Source organism: Ranitomeya variabilis, chromosome 1, assembly GCF_051348905.1.
Source record: "Ranitomeya variabilis isolate aRanVar5 chromosome 1, aRanVar5.hap1, whole genome shotgun sequence".
Classification (NCBI taxonomy): domain Eukaryota; kingdom Metazoa; phylum Chordata; class Amphibia; order Anura; family Dendrobatidae; genus Ranitomeya; species Ranitomeya variabilis.
Window position 1 is genome coordinate 716,801,214 of NC_135232.1, and position 25,019 is coordinate 716,826,232.

The 25,019-nt window shown below is 45.8% G+C and overlaps 2 protein-coding genes across 2 annotated transcripts in view; one reads left to right on the plus strand and one right to left on the minus strand.

The window, feature by feature from the left end:
* The window catches only part of MLH3 (mutL homolog 3), a 55,515-nt gene extending 38,203 nt beyond the window's left edge, over positions 1-17,312 (plus strand). The window contains exons 9-11 of the mRNA XM_077281117.1: positions 16,757-16,835; positions 17,001-17,152; positions 17,230-17,312. Coding sequence (XP_077137232.1) covers positions 16,757-16,835; positions 17,001-17,152; positions 17,230-17,295 — 297 coding nt within the window. The 3' untranslated portion in view covers positions 17,296-17,312. The remainder of the gene's footprint in view (positions 1-16,756; positions 16,836-17,000; positions 17,153-17,229) is intronic.
* On the minus strand, positions 17,310-25,010 carry EIF2B2 (eukaryotic translation initiation factor 2B subunit beta). The gene is made up of 8 exons (XM_077267558.1): positions 24,768-25,010; positions 19,823-19,943; positions 19,164-19,312; positions 18,794-18,957; positions 18,168-18,263; positions 17,941-18,078; positions 17,565-17,631; positions 17,310-17,491 (listed from the first exon to the last, which is right to left on the minus strand). Exons 1-8 carry the CDS (start codon positions 24,928-24,930, stop codon positions 17,334-17,336), a joined length of 1,056 nt encoding a protein of 351 aa, XP_077123673.1. The 5' UTR covers positions 24,931-25,010; the 3' UTR covers positions 17,310-17,333.
* Positions 25,011-25,019: the final 9 nt, after the last annotated feature.

The window sequence follows — 25,019 nt, forward strand, 5'->3', positions numbered from 1 at the left end:
ACCTGAATGTTCCTGTGTCTACCGTGCGCAGTGTCATCAAGAAGTTTAAAGCCCATGGCACTGTGGCTAACCTCCCTAGATGTGGACGGAAAAGAAAAATTTACAAGAGATTTCAACGCAAGATTGGATGTTAGTCGAGGTTCTTTATCCAACATCAGCACAAACAAGTTCAAGCTGCCCTGCAGTCTGAGGGTACAACAGTGTCAACCCGTACTATCCGTCGGCGTCTGAATGAAAAGGGACTGTATGGAAGGAGACCCAGGAAGACCCCACTTCTTACCCCGAGACATAAAAAAGCCAGGCTGGAGTTTGCCAAAACTTACCTGAAAATGCCTAAAACGTTTTGGAAGAATGTTCTCTGGTCAGATGAGACAAAAGTAGAGATTTTTGGGCAAAGGCATCAACATAGAGTTTACAGGAGAAAAAAAGAGTCATTCAAAGAAAAGAACACGATCCCTACAGTCAAACTTGGCAGAGGTTCCCTGATGTTTTGGGGTTGCTTTGCTGCCTCTGGCACTGGACTGCTTGACCGTGTGCATGGTATTATGAAGTCTGAAGACTACCAACAAATTTTGCAGCATAATGTAGGGCCCAGTGTGAGAAAGCTGGGTCTCCCTCAGAGGTCATGGGTCTTCCAGCAGGACACCAGCAGGACAATGACCCAAAACACACTTCAAAAAGCACTAGAAAATGGTTTGAGAGAAAGCACTGGAGACTTCTAAGGTGGCCAGCAATGAGTCCTTACCTGAATCCCATAGAACACCTGTGGAGAGATCTAAAAATGGCAATTTGGAGAAGGCACCCTTCAAATATCAGGGACCTGGAGCAGTTTGCCAAAGAAGAATGGTCTAAAATTCCAGCAGAACATTGTAAGAAACTCATTGATAGTTACCGGAAGCGGTTGGTTGCAGTTATTTTGGCTAAAGGTTGTGCAACCAAGTATTAGGCTGAGGGTGCCAATACTTTTGTCTGGCCCATTTTTGGAGTTTTGTGTGAAATGATCAATGTTTTGCTTTTTGCTTCATTCTCTTTTGTGTTTTTTCATTTAATACAAATTAAATGAAGATAATAATACCAAAGAATTTGTGCTTGCAATCATTTTCAGGAAGAAACTGAGTATTATCTGACAGAATTGCAAGGGTGTCAATACTTTTGGCCATATATAAAGAAAAACCTCGCACTCAACTTATGCTCTTTGTGAACTTTTAATGTAGTACCTAAAAAAACGTTTCGGTCCAACACGCCGGACCTTCATCAGTTACTACAGAAAGTGACAAAATAAATGAATAAACTAAAGTAATACATGGATATAATAATAATGAAAATAAAAATAAAATTGACAGAAAAAAAGTATATACATAAACCTATAATGGTTAACGCATCAGAGCTGAAATAGTGAAACTGGTTGCTGAGAGAAAAGTAGGTTTGCGACATAATGTCTAGCAGAAAGAGACATGTCTAATATCCCTAATATCTCTTTCTGCTAGACATTGTCGCAAACCTACTTTTCTCTCAGCAACCAGTTTCACTATTTCAGCTCTGATGCGTTAACCATTATAGGTTTATGTATATACTTTTTTTCTGTCAATTTTATTTTTATTTTCATTATTATTATGTCCATGTATTAGTTTAGTTTATTCATTTATTTTGTCACTTTCTGTAGTAACTGATGAAGGTCCGGTGTGTTGGACCGAAACGTTTTTTTTGGGTACTACATTAAAAATTCACAAAGAGCATAAGTTGAGTGCAAGGTATTTCTTTATATATACTGTAAGGTGTGGGAACCTACCTTTGCACCACCACCAGTAGTGCACACGTTTCTACCATTTAATACTTTTGGCCTTGACTGTATCCTGGATGAAAACCTCTTCCAGAGTGCTCTGGACTTCAGACTTGGCCGAAGGTTCACCTTCCAACAAGACAATGACCCTAAGCACACAGCTAAAATTACAAAGGAGTGGCTTCAGAACAACTCTGACCATTCTTGACTGACCCACCCAGAGCCCTGACCTAAACCCAATTGAGCATCTCTGGCGACACCTGAAAATGGCTGTCCACCAATGTTCACCATCCAACCTGACGGAACTGGAGAGGATCCCCAAATCCAGGTGTGAAAAACTTGTTGATCATTCCCAAGAAGACTCATGGCTGCACTAGCTCAAAAGGGTGCTTCTACTCAATACTGAGCAAAGGGTCTGAATACTTATGACCATTGGGATATTTCAGTTTTTCTTTTTTAATAAATTTGCAAAAATTTCTACATTTCTGGCTTTTTTTCAGTCAAGATGGGGTGCAGAGTGTAAATTAATGAGAAAAAAATAAACTTTTTTGAATTTACCAAATGGCTGCAGTGAAACACAGAGTGAAACATTTTAAAGTGGTCTGAATACTTTCCGTACTCACTGTACGTCTTTCAGGGGGAGTGAGTGATGACTCTCCCTCTATAAGAGGCTGGTGGCCGTGGGCTTCCGGGATGTTCAGGATCCCAAGCTGCTATCTTTTTCTCTTGAGATGGTCAGATCCAGAAACGTGATGCTCTGTGCCACTCATAGGTACATTTTAAGCCTAATTGTTGTTCAGGGTTTTCATAAAACTCCGACTCTGGGCCAGACCATAGGACAAAGATATCATCAATGTGTCTGGCAGATACACTGATTCCACCACGCTTCCTCCTACTCAAAGACCACCGTTTCCTCCCACTAACCCAGGAACATATCAGTGTTAGTGGGAGCATAAGGGCTTCTCATCACTGTACCCCTGAGGTGGTGGTAGTACTTCCCATTAAACAGGAAGTAGTTATGAGTCAAGATATACAAAGAGCAGTTCACTGATGAAGAGCCACCAACAGTTCATGTTTTTAGGATTTCCTTAGTATTGCAAAGTGATAATTGCATCACCTGGACAAGCAAGCATTCAATCACCTGTGCGATGCTAAGGAAATCCTGAAAACATGACCTGTTGGTGGCTCTTGAGGACTGGAGTTGGGGAACTCTGGTCTAATAGCACTAGGTTCCCCCCTTGTCTGAAGGCTTTATGATGATGTGTTTATTTCCAGTCAACTCAAAGTTTCCAGTTCCACCCCAGAGAGGTTTGGAATATATTGTGTTTTCCGATTGGGCTTCTTGGTTAAATAATGTTCCACTAATTTAATGAAGATATCTATTTGTATCCTCCTTCTTTGGGAGCTTCCTTGTGCTTCTCTTTTTGGGGTCCCCTTTTTCTTTCCCCCGTACAAAAGTGTGCCTGTTGGCTCTTATTGTCCTCATCTGATAGCCCTAATTGATGACACTGTTCCCTATAGTGTAGATGTCCAGATCCTTAACCCAAATTAAAATGGTTGTATGAGTTGGTGGGAACAGCATTTAGACTCATGCACAGCAGCGAGTATGCCTCTCTAGTAATTGTGTTGCAAGATTGATAATTTGTCCCTGGTCCATTACTTTTTCCTTAGGGTCGTATCAGTTGCGTGGTTTCTCTTAAAAAGAGGATCATGACAGTGTAGAGGATGCCGATGAGGATCTTGCATCTGAGGGTGTTGTTGGTGCCTCCCTCCATGTCCCATATTGTCTGGACAGATTTCTGGATCCTCACCATTTAGTTTTTGTAAATCTGCTGCTCGCACGGGATGTATAAGTGTTTGCACCCTGTATTCTCTCCGTGTCAGAAGTATTGGTATCAGATGATATCTCTGTCTTTGCAGCAACGTGTATCCTTGATTTGCCTAGATCCCGGGTGACGTCTCTTGTGTTTTCACGTAGATAACGGGTAGTGATGAGCGAATATACTCGTTACTCGAGATTTCCCGAGCACGCTCGGGTTGTTGAGGGAGGATCTGAAGTGACCCTTCACGGTTGACTAAGTGATTTTCAAATTGATCCACAGGGCATTGCTGGCAACTGAAAATGACCAGATGGAGACGTGTGTCTCTGTTTGGGGGGATCGAGCAGATCTCTAAGCCCCGTTTATTGTGTCGCACTTTTCATAATCTTAACAAGTTACACTTCAACCAATCAACATAAGAACATGCTCATAGTTCTTGACCTATAAGAATGCAGGAATAGCCTGCATGTCAAGGTCTCGTAGAACAGTACACCTTCAGTGTCATATCTTGTTCGGGTTGGAATAATCAAGGTCTCATAACAACTATGAACTTTAGCCTAGTAACAAAAATTTATCTCAAAATACCAAGATGGAGTCGAAAAACACAAAATGAAGCCTGCTTTAATTTTTCTTGGTTTAACCCTTCACATTTCCCCCTAGATAAATTTTGTTAATTAATATGCAGCATCAGAGGTACTATCCCGAGTTATAAGCTCGAGGGGTATGGTCTTCACATGACTGGTGCCATGTTACCAGCCATGGCTGTTGCGGTGCACCCATCCCCCTATATGCTACAATTTACGGATAACAATTTTTGATGATGGTGGAGGAGGTCTTTTGAAGGTAGCCATGCGCTTGGCTTCAACATCTTCATCAGGTAACTTTGTTAAATCGGTGTAGAGAAGAGCAGGGGTGGCAATTATTTTGGTATCATCATTAGTTGTCCTAGTGCAGAATTTCCTAATACATACAGAAATACACCAAAGAACAAGTTTTAGTATTACATACATGACGAGGATAAAGGCAGTGATGTGTAACAAACTTTGCAAGATCCCAGCTATCCAGCCCCCAAGTCCCTTAAACCAATTCATAGTGCTATTGGGATCTATATAATGACAGCGAGCGGGTCCAATAACCTGACACATACCACCCTGTGCTGCTGTTAAGTGGTCCAGTACTACAGTATGTTGATTAGTGACTATGATAAGTTGGTTTTGGACAGCAACAGTAGTATTAAGTATATCCAATATATCCCAAATTTGATAATCTAGATAGTCTGTGGCCCTAACCAATTTATCCCACATTTGTGTAATCATAGGGTAAATGAAAATAGAATTGACAATTTTATTGGCTATACCCATCTGTACTACATGTGGTCTCCCCAAAGCGAAAAACCAAACATTATGCCCCTTTATCTGCCACTAGTCTGTTTGACCAGCTTGCAGTGCGAAGCGTGGATCCACGTTGGCCTTTCTTCCAGCTTTACTGACATAGGAGTGATAAGGAGGACCTGATAGGGACCGTCATACAAGGGTTCTAGTCTGTGTTTTCTGACATGCCTTTTCACAACCACAAAATCACCAGGCTTCAAGTTGTGTCAAGCGTCGGTTTCTGCTGAATCTGGAAGGGAAGAAGAAACTAGAGCATGGGTGTTAGCAAGATTTTTACTAAGCTGAATAACATATTGAACAGCATGGTCAGTTTCCTTTGATAACTGCTGAGCCTGGAGATTTGCAACTGGGGGCCTAGCACCAAACAATATCTCTTATGGGGACAGGCCATGTACAATGGGTAGGAGCTCTGGCCATGGAGCCGTAGTCTCCTGCATCATTTTGGTCAATTGTTCCTTCAGTGTGCCGTTCAGCCTCTCAACTTTCCCACTAGATTGTGGATGGTACGGAGTATGGAGGGCTACAGTGGATCCAAGCATTGTCAGAACCTCCTGATACACATAAGAAGAAAAGGCCGGGCCTTGGTCACTTTCAACGACTTCTGGAACACCATATTTGCATATGACTTCCATCACTAGTTTCTTTGCTGTAGTTTTTGCAGTCATGTTGGTAACGGAGAATGCTTCCGGCCATCTGGAGAACATGTCGACAACCACCAGACAATATTCATACGTTCCAGACTTAGGCAATGTGATGTGGTCCACTTGGAGCCTTTTGAAAGGATAGTCGGGCTTAACCAGGAGCTTCGGGGGTACACGTTGAAGTTGACTGGGATTGCAGGTCTGACAGATATTACATGCACGATTGAGTGCTGTCAGGATTATAGAAATACCTGGAGCCCAGTAGAATTTTTGTACCAGGGCTAGAGACTGTTTTTTTCCTCGATGTGTGGGCCCATGTGCCCATGTGGCAATAGCAGGGTACATCCGCTTAGGGAGACACACAAGTTGGTCCTTTTTCCAGAGACCATTGTCCATATGTGCTCCATCAGTTTTCCACTGCTTAAGCGGTCTCGCGGGGTCCGGCAGAAAACCTCAGTCTGGCGCAGATCATCAGGTTCCTGTAGAGTTAGTGTTTCTTGTAACTGTTTACACTGAGAGCGTGATCACCATAGCTGGTATGGTCAGTTCAACAGGTAGGAGATGGAGAAAAATTGGTGTGCACTAGGGTTTAGGTAGGGCGAGGTGCAGGTGTAGAGGACTAGAGTGTCCCAACACACTAAGACTAAATTTAATACACCGCACACTCTAAGGGTACCATATGAAAAAAATTTGGAATTTATTGAAGTGCTATAAATTTATTATTCAACAGTGCAGAATGCGACCAGAAGTCAAACTGACAACGTTTCGACTCCTCCCGAGCCTGGCAAGATCTGTAGATAGTGAGAATATTAGCCTCGTAAGGAATGCTCATCAGCTGGTGGGTCTGTTGTATCACAGGTATACTCTTGTGCTGCTGTTACTGTGGGGCTAATGTGAAATTTCTCTGGCAATATAGGTAAGTAGCGTTAGCCACAATAGGGCTGTAGGTGGAAGACCTCTTACGATGTAGCTAGTAGGAGACTCACCCTGAGAGTTCTCTGGTGGTAGCAAGGAATAAATTGCACAGGTTGCAGAGGGGCTGAAGGTTGAGGGCCTCTGGTGGTGCTGGGGTGTCAGCGGCGCTCCTGTGATACAACAGACCCACCAGCTGATGAGCATTCCTTACGAGGCTAATATTCTCACTATCTACAGATCTTGCCAGGTTCCTTCTTGCGGCACAACAGGACTATTGCAATTTGTTTTGGGCTACAAGTATACCATTTAGTACCCTTATCAACTCTGACAGATTATATCTGCGGTACCACATAGAAAGGCCACCTGCCTATTATTAATAAAATATTATGTAAGATATTCTATATGCTACAAGGATACTGTTCATGCTATACCACTATTCACCTTGCTAAGCGACCACTTGATAAAGACTTGGGAGGAGTCGAAACGTTGTCAGTTTGACTTCTGGTCGCATTCTGCACTGTTGAATAATAAATTTATAGCACTTCAATAAATTCCAAATTTTTTTCATATGATACCCTTAGGCCATGTGCACACGTTCAGGATTTTTCGCGTTTTTTTCGCGTTTTTTCGCTATAAAAATGTGATAAAAACGCGAAAAAAACGCTTACCTATGCCTCCTATTATTTACAGTGTATTCCGCATTTTTTGTGCAAATGTTGCGATTTTTTCCGCGAAAAAATCGCATCGCGGAAAAAAAAGCAACATGTTCCTTAAAAATGCGGAATTGCGGGGATTCCGCACACCTAGGAGTGCATTGATCTGCTTACTTCCCGCACGGGGCTGTGCACACCATGCGGGAAGTAAGCAGATTATGTGCGGTTGGTACCCAGGGTGGAGGAGAGGAGACTCTCCTCCACGCACTGGGCACCATATAATTGGTCAAAAATAAAGAATTAAAATAAAAAATAGTCCTATACTCACCTTCGATGTCTTCCCGCCTCTCAGCTGCATGCTGCCGCTTCGGTTCCTGTAGCTGGTGTGCGGTGAAGGACCTGCCGATGACGTCACGGTCCTGTGACCGTCCTGTGATTGGTCGAGACCGGTCATGTGACCGCGACGTCATGGAAGGTCCTGCGCGCACACACCATCTATACGGAACGGACGCCGGTGAGGATATCAGCTGTCTGCGGGTGAGTATAAGCATTTTTTTTATTTTTTTTATTATTTTTAAACATTCTATCTTTTACTATAGATGCTGCATAAGCTGCATCTATAGTAAAAAGATGGTCACACTTGTCAAACACTATGTTTGACAAGTGTGACCAACCTGTCAGTCAGTTTTCCAAGCGATGCTACAGATCGCTTGGAAAACTTTAGCATTCTGCAAGCTAATTACGCTTGCAGAATGCTAAAAAAAACGCGAAAAAAACAGAAAAAAAACGCAAAAAAAAAATGCGGATTTCTTGCAGAAAATTTCCGGTTTTCTTCAGGAAATTTCTGCAAGAAATCCGGACGTGTGCGTATGTGCACACGTCCGGATTTCTTGCAGAAATTTCCTGAAGAAAACCGGAAGTTTTCTGCAAGAAATCCGCAATTTTTTTTTGCGGTTTTTTTTCCGGTTTTTTCGCGTTTTTTTTAGCATTCTGCAAGCGTAATTAGCTTGCAGAATGCTAAAGTTTTCCAAGCGATCTGTAGCATCGCTTGGAAAACTGACTGACAGGTTGGTCACACTTGTCAAACATAGTGTTTGACAAGTGTGACCATCTTTTTACTATAGATGCAGCTTATGCAGCATCTATAGTAAAAGATAGAATGTTTAAAAATAATAAAAAAAATAAAAAAAATGCTTATACTCACCCGCAGACAGCTGATCTCCTCACTGGCGTCCGTTCCGTATAGATGGTGTGTGCACGCAGGACCTTCCATGACGTCGCGGTCACGTGAGCGGTCACATGACCGGTCTCGACCAATCACAGGACAGTGACGTCATCGGCAGGTCCTTCACCGCACACCAGCTACAGGAACCGAAGCAGCAGCATGCAGCTGAGAGGCGGGAAGACATCGAGGGTGAGTATAGGACTATTTTTTATTTTAATTCTTTATTTTTGACCAATTATATGGTGCCCAGTCCGTGGAGGAGAGTCTCCTCTCCTCCACCCTGGGTACCAACCGCACATAATCTGCTTACTTCCCGCATGGTGTGCACAGCCCCGTGCGGGAAGTAAGCAGATCAATGCACTCCTAGGTGTGCGGAATCCCCGCAATTCCGCATTTTTAATGAACATGTTGCTTTTTTTTCCGCGATGCGATTTTTTCGCGGAAAAAATCGCAACATTTGCACAAAAAATGCGGAATACACTGTAAATAATAGGAGGCATAGGTTAGCGTTTTTTTCGCGTTTTTATCACGTTTTTATAGCGAAAAAATGCGAAAAAAACGCAAAAAATCCTGAACGTGTGCACATGGCCTGAGAGTGTGCGGTGTATTAAATTTAGTCAACAGGTAGGAGAGCAGCAGCTTTTGCTTGCATATCTGCAAAGGCGTTACCAACAGTCTGTGGACTGTTCCTAGGACTGTGCGCCTTGACCTTGATAATGGCCACCTGGGTAGGTAATTTGATTGAGTCCATGAGGGTTTTAACAGCTTCAGCATTCTTCACTGGAGTCCCGGCGGTAGTAATAAACCCTCGATTGGCCCATAGGGCTCCGAAATCATGAGCAATACCAAATGCATACTGTGAGTCCATGTATATATTAGTCTGCCTGTCTTTGGCCAGAACACATGCAGTAGACAGAGCATTTAGTTCTGCTTCTTGTGTTGATTGTGAGGGAGGGAGTGCAGCTGCGTGCACTAAAGTGTCTTCCGTAGTAACAGCGCATCCGGTGTGGAATCTGCCAAACTCATCAGCATATCTTGAACCATCCGTGTATAATATCAGATCAGGATTTCAAAATGGATTTTTGCTGACATTTGATGGAGTAGCTGTCTCTTCGGTCAGGAGTTGGGAACAGTCATGTTGGAGGTAATCCTCATCACTGCCATCCTTCTTGGGACCCGGCAGTAAAGTAGCGGGGTTGATTGTAGTACAGCACTGCAACTTGACGTAGTCAGGCAAAAGGAGTGAACACTGCAGCCGCAAGTGTTGTAATACAGTTAGATGTCTTGGCTGTTGGAGTGTCAGTATTGCTGCAATATCATGCGGGGAAAAATGTGCATCTCATGTCCAAGAATTATGTCTGCAGTCTTGTCAAGCAACGAGTGAGTCCCAAGCATAAACAGTCGCACTCAGAGTTCCTTCAAAATTTTGCCAAGCAAGTGGTTTTTTATTTTGAAAACACCAAAATTAAACAGTCTACCGCCGTGGTATAAGGTAACGTTTCGACCCGCTGGATCTTTATCAAACCTTACTCATAATAAAGAAACAGGTAGAGGACATGTTCCCATGTGAAGTACTGGAGTCCCGTTAGGGGCACCACCGCAGACGCCAGATGCAGCACACAAGCAGCCCCCAACGGGACTCCAGTACTTCACATGGGAACATGTCCTCTACCTGTTTCTTTATTATGAGTAAGGTTTGATAAAGACCCAGCAGGTCGAAACGTTACCTTATACCACTGCGGTGAACTGTTTAATTTTGGTGTTTTCAAAATAAAAAACCACTTGCTTGGCAAAATTTTGAAGGAACTCTGAGTGCGACTGTTTATGCTTGGGACTACATTTTGGTGGAATATTTCCACGTCCAGTCAGCACCACCATAAAGCAAGAGTGCAGGTCTTTTCTGTTTCCTACAAGCAACGAGTGAGTGGCGTGAACTGCCCTCATGCAACTTGGTGACGCTCGAGCCACGGGGTCGAGGCGGGCCGAATAATAGCCCACTGGTCGTTGCCTATTGCAATGCGACTGTGAGTACCCCTGCTGCGAGTCCTTCATTCTCAGACACACACAAATGGAACGGTTGAGTATAGTCTGGGATGCCCAAGGCAGGGGCGGAAGCAATAAGCCGCTTTAATTCAGAGAAGGCACGAATAAAAGCTTTCAATACAAACTGGTGATCTTTCCTTATAGTTCCTTATACCATCTTTCAGGGCATTGTAGAGAGGTTGCATTATGCGGGATGTGTCCGGTATCCACTGACGACAATAGGTACATAGTCCAAGAAAACGCTGGAGTTGTCTCATCTTTCGGAAAAGGAATGGAGCTGACGGCTATTTTTCTTTCTTTTGTGTGGTGTCTGACACCCTGAAAGAGACAGTGACCCAAAAATATCACTTGACCAAGGCAGAACTGAAGTTTCGAGGCTGAAACTCGACAATTCAGATCTGCTAGATACTTGAGGAGGCTAACAGTGGCAGCAATGGCTTCCTGCTCTGTTCGTGCACACAACAAAAGATCATCCACATACTGAAGCAGCGTGACATAGGGGTGATCTAACTGCCAAGGTAAAAAACACTGGCCCATATTTTTTGCAAACTGATTGGGACTGTTTTGGGCCCCTTGTGGCTTAACTGTCCACGTCAATTGTCGTCCCTGATAAGTGAATGCAAATAGAAACTGGCAATCTGGGTGTAATGGAATGCTGAAGAAGGCATTGGCAAGGTCGATGACTGTGAACCAAGCAGCATCCTGAGATATCTGGGACAAAAGAGTATGTGGATTAAGCACCACCGGAGTTTCTAGAACAGTAGCTGCATTAATTGCCCCTAGATCTTGTACCAGCCGATACACAGGGGGTTGGCCAGGTGGGATCTTTTTCTTAATGGGAAACAAGGGCGTGTTACATGTGGAAACACAGGGTACCAGGGCACCATTATCGAGTAACGTTTGTATTTGCCCCTTGAGGCCCCGCTCCTGATCATGTTTCAAAGGGTATTGATGGACTTTGGGAAAAGGGGCACTAGGTTTGAGAAACACTTTTACTGGTTCTACAGGCATTTTCCCTATATCATCTGGCCCTTTTGACCAGAGTTTGGGTGGTATTTCTGAGAGATATGGGGTGAGTCCCTGATCCTTAGGCATTATTGGGGGTGGATCAGGACCATCATAACTGTGGGAAGGGTGTGTAGGATACAGATCTCCTCATTGTATTCATGATGATAATAATATGTGATAATAAATCTGCCCCCAGTAAATTTACCGGACATGCGGGAGAAATTACGAACTGAGCAAAAACCTCAGGGAAAGGTCCCACAGGGATGGGTTTTGTAAGAGTATGTTTATTGGGTCTGCCATCTACTCCAATTAAAACAAGCTCTTGGTCTGAGAATTGACATGGCGGGGTTGGGGAGTGAGATTCCCAGACATAGGGTTAAAAGGGATATTGGAATATGGGACTGGATTTGTGTATGGGAGGAGTGCCGAGCTGGAGTCTACTGCTGCTGCTAGGCCACTGATAAGGAATGAGCTGTGTCCTTGTATCTGGGGTGGGGGCTGAGGTTGGAGCAGGAATCGCTGTGGCTACTGGTTTAACCTTTGCCTTTCCTGCTGATGCAGAACGGGCTAAGTTCTTTTGAAAACTCTGTATTATTTTCAATGCATCATCTGGAGTGGAAGTCTCGATGTCAGGTCTAACTGACATTATTGACTCTCTTAATTCAGATTTAAGGCTGGACATTAAAGCTGCCACAAAAAATATGTGAATGGGCTCTATTTTACAATGAGAATCCCAGATCTTTAAATACTACCATAAGATGCCCATAGAACTTTTTGGCAGTCCAGGATATATTGGTGCCTTGGGGTTAAGGGGCATAGGGCTTATAGTCAGAAGAAGAGGGGAGGGACCATATATTCTAACAGGGAGCCCCCCTGTCCTAAATTTTTAATTTTGTCTTTCTGGCATATTAATCTCAGTCATTTTCTCAGGTTTTTTTGCACCACAAAACATCCAGTTTTTTGTCACAGTAGTAGACAATTTTCCTTTTTTAACGTAACAATAATATAACTTATTAGAACTTATTTCCTTTGTTGATCCTCAGTTTGTTATATATATCAATCATTTAATTTGAAGCAGGTGAATCTTTTACCAATCTTTCAATCACATTGATAATTAAACAATCATTTATAAGTTTCCTTTTAAAATTAGGCATTATATTTCATTTTTAACTTCCAATTTCAATTTACAATATTTTTATTTTAATACAGTATTGTTTTAAACAAAACAGATTTCTTAGTGTGTGTTACATCAAGGATAGAATATACAGAGAATCTTGAGTGCAGCTACGTGTCCCCTTCCATCTGAGATTTGAGCGGAGATAAGAATTCACAGTATTCCTCAACATAGAATGGAGAAAGCAATCGCACAGCTGTTTAAACTGCCCCTCCCATCAGGTATTTAGAAATTTCATATAGAAACAGAATGCAGCAGTTCTCAGACATAATTCATTTTTACAAAACTTTCATTATACAAATTCAAACTGTTTTTCCATGGAAACATGATTTTCCTTTAGAGCTAAATATTTTTACTTTAGTTGTGCACAGTACTAGAGTGGCTGTATAGTCTGTTCTACCGGATCTACCTTTCCCCCCATTGGGACAACCCAAAAAACGCGGTATTCAGTGAAAGGAGGAGGGCGTCTCAGATTAATATTATATATATATATATATATATATATATATATATATATATATATATATATATATTCCTAGTTACGCATCCTACCCATCTTCGATCACCTTATTATGCCTGATTCTAACAGTGATCAGGATATTTTGATTATAAAGAGAATTACATCATTGGTCAATCCGGGGTGTTCGTCCCTTATGAGGTACGGTTCGAGCACTGGATCCCCAATGAAATTACACCTCTATATGGTTTCACGCAAAAATTTCCCCATCATCAGGGACAAACCTCAGATCCTCTATGCAGCAACAAACATTGGAAAACCACATCAAACGGTCAGTCTGAACAGTATAATTGCCAATTTACTGTGGTTGTTGTGGGGGATGATCAGTTCCAATTTTCCAGTGCCTGTGTCTGGTTTGAGGGTCCTTTGTCTTGTTGTCCTTCGGGGGGCAGAGGTGTCTCTGTTTGGGGCCCCACGTTGGGCGCCAAGCTGTTGAGGGAGGATCTGAAGTAACCCTTCATGGTTAACTCAGTGATTTTCAAATTGATCCACAGGGCGTTGCCGGCAACGGAAAATGAACAGACGGAGACGTGTGTCTCTGTTTGGGGGGGATCGAGCAGCTCTCTAAGCCCCTTTTATTGTGTCGCACTTTTCATAATCTTAACAAGTTACATTTCAACCAATCAACATAAGAACACGCTCATAGTTCTTAACCTATAAGAATGCTGGAATAGCCTACACGTCAAGATCTCGTAGAACAATACACCTTCAGTGTCATATCTTGTTCGGGTTGGAATAATCAAGGACTCATAACAACTATGAACTTTAGCCTAGTAACAAAAATTTATCTCAAAACAGCAAGATGGAGTCGAAAAGCACAAAATGAAGCCTGCTTTAATTTTTCTTAGTTTAACCCTACACAGGGTGTCCTCCGAGTATTTTTTAGTGCTTGGAAATTTAGTTTTTATTACCGCAGCTGAATGATTTACATCTGATAGCCAGCATAAGTACATGTGGGGATTCCCTAGCAACCAGGCAACCCCCACATGTACTTATGCTGGCTAACAGATGTAAATCATTCAGTTGCGGCAATAAAACCTAAATCTCCGATCACTAAAAAATACTCGGATGACACCCAAGCGTGCTCGGGAAATCTCGAGTAACGAGTATATTCGCTCATCACTAATAACGGGTGAAGTCTCTGTGCTTTCACCTAGATCACGGGTGACGTCTCTGTGCTTTCACCTAGTTCACGGGAGACATCTGTGCTTTGGCCTAGATCGCAGGTGACGTCTCTGTGCTTTGGCCTAGATCGCGGGTGACATCTGCGCTTTCGCCTACATCGCGGGTGTTGTCTCCATGCTTTTGCCTAGATCGCAGGTGACGAATCTGTGCTTTCACCTAAATTGCTGGTGACTAATCTGTTTTTACCTAGATCTCGGGTGAACTGACGTCTCTGTGCTTTCACCTAGATCGCTGGTGACGAATCTGTTCTTTCACCTAGATCACGGGTGACGTGACGTCTCTGTGCTTTCACCTAGATCACGGGTGACGAATCTGTTCTTTCACCTAGATCACGGGTGACGTGACGTCTCTGTGCTTTCACCTAGATCACGGGTGACGAATCTGTTCTTTCACCTAGATCACGGGTGACGTGACGTCTCTGTGCTTTCACCTAGATCACGGGTGACGAATCTGTGCTTTCTTTCCCTTACTGGAGTTTGACATTTCTCGACGGAGATCTGTAGAATTGTTTCACATCTATTGAAATCGGGGTCGTATTTGTATTTCAGGGTAGAGTCCTGAAATATCTTTTTTTCCTCTGCTGCGAGGATATGCAGGAATCTTACTGAGGATTCATTGGATTCCTTTTTCCCAGGCTGCCAATAGTTGTGGGTTTGTAGTAAGAGGAGAAGGTTTAAGTAATTTTTAGTCCCCTAGGTACTATTCTGTTTTAAACTCCTTCCAGACATGCACTGTACATACATGGCACCGCAGGAGCTGCGTTCCCGCAAACCGCCATATATATAAGGCGAGGTGATCATGTGGGCTCACGCTGAGCACCGCCGCAATCGGGTGCAGGTGTCAGCTCTATGTGAGAGATGACACCCTGCAGCAACGCCCGCGATCAGTGCTAGCACTAATCGCAGACATTTATCCCCTCTGACACCGCTGTCAATAGTGACATCGAAAAGCATTACAGAGGGAGTGAGATCCCGGTGTGCTTCCATCGGCACAACACAATGAAATTGCATTGTGCCAAATGTCTCCATGGTGTCACCAGGCTACAAGATGGCTGCGGGGTCCTTCAGCGTCCTGCCGGGAAGGTGACCTGTAGGCGCCTGCTGCGAGCGGGAGCTGAGACGCTGATCTGATACCCTGCAGCGAAGAGTAAAGTCGCCTAATCACTTATACCACATGAGTAACGGCGTAAAAAGTAAGTGCTCAGCGTAGAGTGCAGGATCATTGTGATCCCAAACATTATGTAAAATGTTCACAATAAAAGCTTCAATGCAATCACACAAAAAAGCAAGTCCTCACTCAGGTTCGTCATCTGCTAACAGAAATATAGGGGGCTTCTATGTTACTGGTAGTAGAAAGGCTCTCAAAAAGCAAAATAGCTCCTCGGCCTTCAAAAGAAATTCAGCAAATTCTGTACGCCCAAATCAAAATGCCCCCCTCCCTTCTGAACTCCTGTGTGTCTAAACCAGAGGTGTCAAACTGCATTCCTCGAGGGCCGCCAACAGGTCATGTTTTCAGGATTTCCTTAGCATTCAACAAGGTGCTGGAATCATTCTGGGCAGGTGATTAAATTATCACCTGTGCAATACAAGGAAATCCTGAAAACATGACCTGTTGGCGGCCCTCGAGGAATGCAGTTCGACACCTCTGGTCTAAACCACATTTAGCGCCCATGTTTGGCATTTCTGTAGTGATGTGAGCCTGCCAACTGCAAAGTTCTCACACAGCGAGCTGTGACCAGGATTCATCAGCTATGAACCTCCGGTGACCTTTGTCACGACCTCTCTACACACTGGAGGAGCGCAAGCTCCTCAGTATGTTCTGGCAGGCGTGGACAGCAGTCGCTTCATTGAGGTGACCGCTCCCAAATCATCCGGATTGCCGTGGGACATGCCCATTAATGGGTTATCGTCTGACAGGTGAGGATTATGGAGTTTTATTATTGTTTGTCTTTTACAGTGCGACATGGGTATCGATGAATTATCATCAGAAAGTTGAGTAACTTTGCTTTTTTAGTGACTAAATAGGTAAACAAGGGTGGGGAGTTTTATTTAAACTAAAGGACTTTATTCTGGCTATGTCTTTATTACAATCTAACTATGGGGTTAGTAATAGGGTGTCTTATAAACGCTTCTCCATTACTAAGCCCAGGTCTTGATGTCAAGGGCCATAAAACAGCTGACATGAACCCCAAACCTATTACCTACCCCACTTATCACCGCACCAGGACAAGTGAGAAGAGCCAGGCAAAACGCCAAAATTCACACATCTAATAGATGGGGTGGCAATATCCATGTCCCCTTCCCAGTCTGAAAATACCAGTCTCCAGCTATTCGCTTCAGCTTGGTTGTTTGTAAAAAAAAATGGGGGAGTGGGGCACCGTTCTGATTGTGGTGTTTCTCTTTAGTTATTGCAGGTGACCGGTGCAGGAAACATGGCGGTGCCAGGATCGGTGCTGCGGGTGTTGGCGTCGCAGGCCTGTCATGGTGAGTCGGGTATCTCATTAATCTGCCTTTTATGTGCAGGATGGTAGGTCTTTCCATGTTGCCGTCAGTCTCTAGCCCCTACACAAGCTGCAGCAAGGGGCGCTGATTTCCGGCAACTGGTCCTGGTCTCACAGCTGTATTTCCATGCACTCTGTCTGATCACAGGGGCAGTGAAGTTTAACCATCCCCTGACGATGGTCGAGTGCTGCCAGCTGATGCGCTCTCTGGCCCAGTGCGCTCTGCCTTTCCAGTGTGCACACGGACGACCATCAATCCTGCCCCTGGCGGACCTGCAGCACGTGGCCACTGAGCCAGAGGTGAGACCCCACACTATGTCTTGCTGAGGCAATTACCGCTCTCTCCACCCCCTGTACTCATGTCTCTATTTCCCCAGGTTTCTCCATCCCCAAACTTGCGTCGTCTGAGGCAGCGGCAACTGAGATGGCAGCTGACAAAATAAAGGCACAAACAGTGTCAGCCTGGCATGTGTTTATTACTTCACAGCTCGTGGTCGGCGGGGTGGTAAAGCTCGCTCATCAGCCGGTAGATATAGGATGGGGCGTTCCCCCCAATATTGGATATGAAGAGTGTGATAAGCTCCGCCGGAACGTGATCAAAGATGGGACAGTGAGCGCTGACCTCCGCCAGGATCTCACCTGTGGGAAACACAGAGCATGAGTATGAGTCTTCCCCGGAACACCCACCCTGGCATAGTCGCTCAACACTCACCCTCTGAGAAGGGAAGGACTTCTTGTGGAGACACAAATTTGTGGAAGGAATCTTCTTCATTAGGAAACTGTGAAGATAACAAAAATCAGACGCTGCAACCCCTACCACGACACTGTGCTGCCTCCTCCGAGCCCCCTCTGACACTGCACCCCCTCCTACCAGAGAGGCCTCCCGGACACTACACCCCCTCCTCCCAGAGAGAGGTCCCCCTGACACTACACCCCACCACATCCCCTCTTCTCAGCGAGCGATCCCTGCTCCCAGTGACAGACACACACACACACACACTGCGTCCCCTCCTCCAAGCGAACCCCCCCTTCCCAGCCTTTAATGACACTGCACCATCAGATTCCGCACCACAGAAATAAGTGGGTACCTGAGGCGAGAGCTTAAACATGGGGGCGCACACTATGAGGGGGGTGGAGTGATGCTTTGCCGCTAGGGCAAGGGTGTGTGTGCCAGACACGGCCCGCAGAGAGCCATTGGCCAAGATGGTCTTAGTCCCTATGATGACCTAGAAATGAAGAAAAGATAAGAAAGACTGATGAGAGACAAGACGGTGGGCCCCCCCCCTCCCAGACCCCTGCTACCTCCATTACTTACCTTATTTACACGTGACATGACGGCAAAAATGGCGGCGTCCGTGATGACTGTAGTCTCTATTCCTGCCTTGGATAAACTGACTGCCATGTCATGGCCCTGTAAGGAGAATTCAGCCAAAGTGAATGCACTCCTGGTACCGGCCTAAGAAGTGCACCTGCCCTGAAGGGGGCTCCCTCCGCCACCAGGACACACCACATACCAGCCAGAAGGGGGCACCCTCCACCAGCAAGATCCACCACCAATACACATTACATACCCACCAGAAGGGGGCACCCTCCGCCACATACCCACCAGAAGGGGGCACCCTTCGCCACCAAGACTCGCCACACACCCGCCAGAAGGGGTCTCCCTCCACCACCAAGACAAGCCACATTCCCACCAAAACGGGGTGCCCTCCGCTACCAAGACAAACCACATTCCCGCCAGAAGGGGTCGTCCTCCGCCACCAAGACATGCCAGAAGGGGTGCCCTCCAACACCATGACACGCCACATACCCACCAGAAGGGGGCACCTGTCGCCACCAAGACATGCCACACACCCGCCAGAAGGGGTCTCCCTCCACCACCAAGACAAGCCACATTCCCGCCAGAAGGGCCATGCTCCACCACCAAGACACACCACATACCTGACAGAAGGGGGCGCACTCAGCCACAATGACATGGAATTTGCGCTTTCGGGCAGCTTCTTCCAGGAAGAGTTGTACTGTGTGTGAGCACCCGAGGGTCATGATCACCTCATTGGAGTGAATGTGTTCTTTGGCCTGAGCTGCGATGTTGTCTGTCGTCCCCTCTGTAGCAGAAATAATAGAGTGAGTAGAGGAGGTGAGCCGTGGCCACAGTGGACTAACAGGATGCCCGGGGCAGGCCGCCACAGTGCACTGAAAGACGCGCGGGGCAGGCGGCCACAGCTGACTGGTGCCACTCACCCCGCAGCCACAGGCAAGTGGCGGCGTACAAGTGCCCCGATGCATGATCTATCTACTGCGTCATAATTACCCAGTTCAATCAGCAGCTCGTTCACCACCTCGATCACGTTGGCCTTCAGCAGTGGGAATGGGGTGTTAAAGTCGTCATTTGAACCCTCAGCCATCACCAGCTTGTGCAGAGACTCCTGCTGCTCATTTTCCTCGCTGCACCCTCGTAACCTGCACAGAGAACATGGTGCCAGGAGGGCAGAGACCAACCCTGGGGAGGGAAGGGGTGCAGAGACCAACCCCGGGGAGGGAAGGGGTGCAGCGACCAACCCCGGGGAGGGAAGGGGTGCAGCGACCAACCCCGGGGAGGGAAGGGGTGCAGCGACCAACCCCGGGGAGGGAAGGGGTGCAGCGACCAACCCCGGGGAGGGAAGGGGTGCAGCGACCAACCCCGGGGAGGGAAGGGGTGCAGCGACCAACCCCGGGGAGGGAAGGGGTGCAGCGACCAACCCCGGGGAGGGAAGGGGTGCAGCGACCAACCCAGGGAGCCTTAGGAGAGAACAAGTGGGGAGAAAGGTGGAGAAACAGTGGGGACCCGAGGCGGGAGACAGATAGTGGAATCATGGCGGTGGTGGTGGGGAAAGGTAAAGAGAACAGGGGATCCATGGGGGGGAAGATGGGGCCAGAGGGAGAAGAGGCAGACAACATAATTGAAGGGACCATTGGCTTGGCCACCCTCACCTACTGTATTCCTCGCGTATCAGCTTCAGGACACGTCGCACCATGTTGCCCACTGTGGTCTCAGACGGCTGAGCTGTGGTCATTCTCCTTCCCTCTCTACGGATAATGTCCATCAATTCACCTGGAAGATGTGAAAACACCATCAAATGGACCCCCCAAATATATCAGCCCTGTGCACAGAAGCGCAACAAGGCAGCATGTTGCTTCCAGGCTGCAGTAACCCTGCGCCCACCGCACTGACTTATCAGCAGTTCTTCCCCTCCAGGATAGTGAGCCACGCGGCTAGGACCGGACTCCTCTTGTGAACCTGTATGTCTGTAAAGCACCCAGGAAACAGGAAGTGGGTCATATAGGGGTAAATGCCCTATGCATATGGGGTGGGGTTGGGTGGGCGCACTGGGGAAGGACATTTTCTAAATATGGGTCACATACAGGTACTGAGCATCTGGCCACGTTCACAAGTTCAATATTGAGTCAGTATTTTACATCAGTATTTGTAACTCAAAACCACGAGAGGTTGAAAAATACATAAGCGGTGAAGTGTTTTTATTATACTTCTCTGATTGTTCCACTCCTGGATTTGGCTTATAAATACTGAGGTAATATACAGAATTCGTGAACATGGCCAAACACCCACTATACAGGGCAGGAGGAGTTGTACTGTGCAATATATATATATATATATATATATATATATATATATATATATATATATATATATATATATATATATATATATATATATATATATATATATATATATATACATATATATACTGTACAGGAGAAGCGGTACTGTGCAGTGTATATACACAGGACAGGAGTAGTGGGGCTGTGCAGTGTATATATACAGGACAGGAGGAGTGGTACTGTACAGTGTATATATACAGGACAGGAGGAGTGGTACTGTGCAGTGTATATATACAGGACAGGAGGAGTGGTGCTGTACAGTGTATATATACAGGACAGGAGGAGTGGTACTGTGCAATGTATATATACAGGAGGAGTGGTACTGTGCAGTGTATATATACAGGACAGGAGGAGGTACTGTGCAGTGTATATATACAGGACAGGAGGAGTGGTACTGTGCAGTGTATATATACAGGACAGGAGGAGTGGTACTGTGCAGTGTATATATACAGGACAGGAGGAGGTACTGTGCAGTGTATATATACAGGACAGGAGGAGTGGTACTGTGCAGTGTATATATACAGGACAGGAGGAGTGGTACTGTGCAGTGTATATATACAGGACAGGAGGAGGTACTGTGCAGTGTATATATACAGGACAGGAGGAGTGGTACTGTGCAGTGTATATATACAGGACAGGAGGAGTGGTACTGTGCAGTGTATATATACAGGACAGGAGGAGTGGTACTGTGCAGTGTATATATACAGGACAGGAGGAGTGGTACTGTGCAGTGTATATATACAGGACAGGAGGAGTGGTACTGTGCAGTGTATATACACAGGACAGGAGGAGTGGTACTGTGCAGTGTATATATACAGGAGGAGTGGTACTGTGCAGTGTATATATACAGGACAGGAGGAGTGGTACTGTGCAGTGTATATACACAGGACAGGAGGAGTGGTACTGTGCAATGTATATATACAGGACAGGAGGAGTGGTACTGTGCGGTGTATATATACAGGACAGGAGGAGTGGTACTGTGCAGTGTATATACAGGACAGGAGAAGTGGTACTGTGCAGTGTATATATACAGGACAGGAGGAGTGGTACTGTGCAGTGTATATATACAGGACAGGAGGAGGTACTGTGCAGTGTATATATACAGGACAGGAGGAGTGGTACTGTGCAGTGTATATATACAGGACAGGAGGAGTGGTACTGTGCAGTGTATATATACAGGACAGGAGGAGGTACTGTGCAGTGTATATATACAGGACAGGAGGAGTGGTACTGTGCAGTGTATATATACAGGACAGGAGGAGTGGTACTGTGCAGTGTATATATACAGGACAGGAGGAGTGGTACTGTGCAGTGTATATATACAGGACAGGAGGAGTGGTACTGTGCAGTGTATATATACAGGACAGGAGGAGTGGTACTGTGCAGTGTATATATACAGGACAGGAGGAGTGGTACTGTGCAGTGTATATACACAGGACAGGAGGAGTGGTACTGTGCAGTGTATATACACAGGACAGGAGGAGTGGTACTGTGCAATGTATATATACAGGACAGGAGGAGTGGTACTGTGCGGTGTATATATACAGGACAGGAGGAGTGGTACTGTGCAGTGTATATACAGGACAGGAGAAGTGGTACTGTGCAGTGTATATATACAGGACAGGAGGAGTGGTACTGTGCAGTGTATATACAGGACAGGAGGAGTGGTACTGTGCAGTGTATATATACAGGACAGGAGGAGTGGTACTGTGCAGTGTATATACAGGACAGGAGGAGTGGTACTGTGCAGTGTATATATACAGGACTGGAGGAGTGGTACTGTGCAGTGTATATATACAGGAGGAGTGGTACTGTGCAGTGTATATATACAGGACAGGAGGAGTGGTACTGTGCAGTATATATATACAGGACAGGAGGAGTGGTACTGTGCAGTATATATATACAGGACAGGAGGAGTGGTACTTTGCAGTGTATATATACAGGACAGGAGGAGCGGTACTGTGCAGTGTATATGTACAGGACAGGTGGAGTGGTACTGTGCAGTGTATATATACAGGTCAGGAGGAGTGGTACTGTGCAGTGTATATGTACAGGACAGGAGGAGTGGTACTGTGCAGTGTATATATACAGGACAGGAGGAGTGGTACTGTGCAGCGTATATATACAGGACAGGAGGAGTGGTACTGTGCAGCGTATATATACAGGACAGGAGGAGTGGTACTGTGCAGCGTATATATACAGGACAGGAGGAGTGGTACTGTGCAGCGTATATATACAGGACAGGAGGAGTGGTACTGTGCAGTGTATATATACAGGACAGGAGGAGTGGTATTCTGCAGTGTATATATACAGGACAGGAGGAGTGGTACTGTGCAGTGTATATATACAGGACAGGAGGAGTGGTACTGTGTAGTGTATATATACACCGGACAGGAGGAGTGGTACTGTGCAGTGTATATGTACAGCACAGGAGGAGTGGTACTGTGCAGTGTATATATACAGGACAGGAGGAGTGGTGCTGTGCAGTGTATATATACAGGACAGGAGGAGTGGTACTGTGCAGTGTATATATACAGGACAGGAGGAGTGGTACTGTGCAGTGTGTATATACAGGAGGAGTGGTACTGTGCAGTGTATATATACAGGACAGGAGGAGTGGTACTGTACAGTGTATATATACAGGACAGGAGAAGTGGTACTGTGCAGTGTATATATACAGGACAGGAGGAGTGGTACTGTGCAGTGTATATATACAGGACAGGAGGAGTGGTACTGTGCAGTGTATATATACAGGACAGGAGGAGTGGTACTGTGCAGTGTATATATACAGGACAGGAGGAGCGGTACTGTGCAGTGTATATATACAGGAGGAGTGGTACTGTGCAGTGTATATATACAGGACAGGAGGAGTGGTACTGTGCAGTGTATATATACAGGACAGGAGGAGTGGTACTGTGCAGTGTATATACAGGACAGGAGGAGTGGTACTGTGCAGTGTATATATACAGGACAGGAGGAGCGGTACTGTGCAGTGTATATATACAGGACAGGAGGAGCGGTACTGTGCAGTGTATATATACAGGAGGAGTGGTACTGTGCAGTGTATATATACAGGACAGGAGGAGTGGTACTGTGCAGTGTATATATACACAGGACAGGAGGAGTGGTACTGTGCAGTGTATATATACAGGACAGGAGGAGTGGTACTGTGCAGTGTATATATACAGGACAGGAGGAGTGGTACTGTGCAGTGTATATATACAGGACAGGAGGAGTGGTACTGTGCAGTGTATATATACAGGACAGGAGGAGTGGTACTGTGCAGTGTATATATACAGGACAGGAGGAGTGGTACTGTGCAGTGTATATATACAGGACAGGAGGAGAGGTACTGTGCAGTGTTTATATACAGGACAGGAGGAGTGGTACTGTGCAGTGTATATATACAGGACAGGAGGAGTGGTACTGTGCAGTGTATATATACAGGACAGGAGGAGTGGTACTGTGCAGTGTATATATATACAGGACAGGAGGAGTGGTACTGTGCAGTGTATATATACAGGACAGGAGAAGTGGTACTGTGCAGTGTATATATACAGGAGGAGTGGTACTGTGCAGTGTATATATACAGGACAGGAGGAGTGGTACTGTGCAGTGTATATATACAGGACAGGAGGAGTGGTACTGTGCAGTGTATATATACAGGAGGAGTGGTACTGTGCAGTGTATATATACAGGACAGGAGGAGTGGTACTGTGCAGTGTATATATATACAGGACAGGAGGAGAGGTACTGTGCAGTGTATATATACAGGACAGGAGGAGTGGTACTGTGCAGTGTATATATACAGGACAGGAGAAGTGGTACTGTGCAGTGTATATATACAGGACAGGAGGAGTGGTACTGTGCAGTGTATATATACAGGACAGGAGGAGTGGTGCTGTGCAGTGTATATATACAGGAGGAGTGGTACTGTGCAGTGTATATATACAGGACAGGAGAAGTGGTACTGTGCAGTGTATATATACAGGACAGGAGGAGCGGTACTGTGCAGTGTATATACAGGACAGGAGGAGTGGTACTGTGCAGTGTATATATACAGGACAGGAGGAGTGGTACTGTACAGTGTATATATACAGGACAGGAGAAGTGGTACTGTGCAGTGTATATATACAGGACAGGAGGAGCGGTACTGTGCAGTGTATATACAGGACAGGAGGAGTGACTGTGTAGTGAGTATACACACAGGGACGTGTACGCGCTGCGCGCTCTCGGTCACGCGGGTCTCGCTCACCGGCATTTCCCCATCTGGCCTGGGCGATGATTCTGCGCAGTAGTGACACCGTCTCTCGCGCCGTCTCCTCCGAGCTCTGCCGCCCGCCACCCCTCTTCAGGCCAGTGATGAAGGTCTCTATCCGCTCTGACAGCTCCGTCTCCTTCTCGTTGGCGGCCGGCATGTTACCGACTGAGCAGAAAGATGGCAGCAACTGCAGGCGACCTGCGCGAGGGAGGCGCGTACACGTGGTACATGACGTCATGCCCGCGC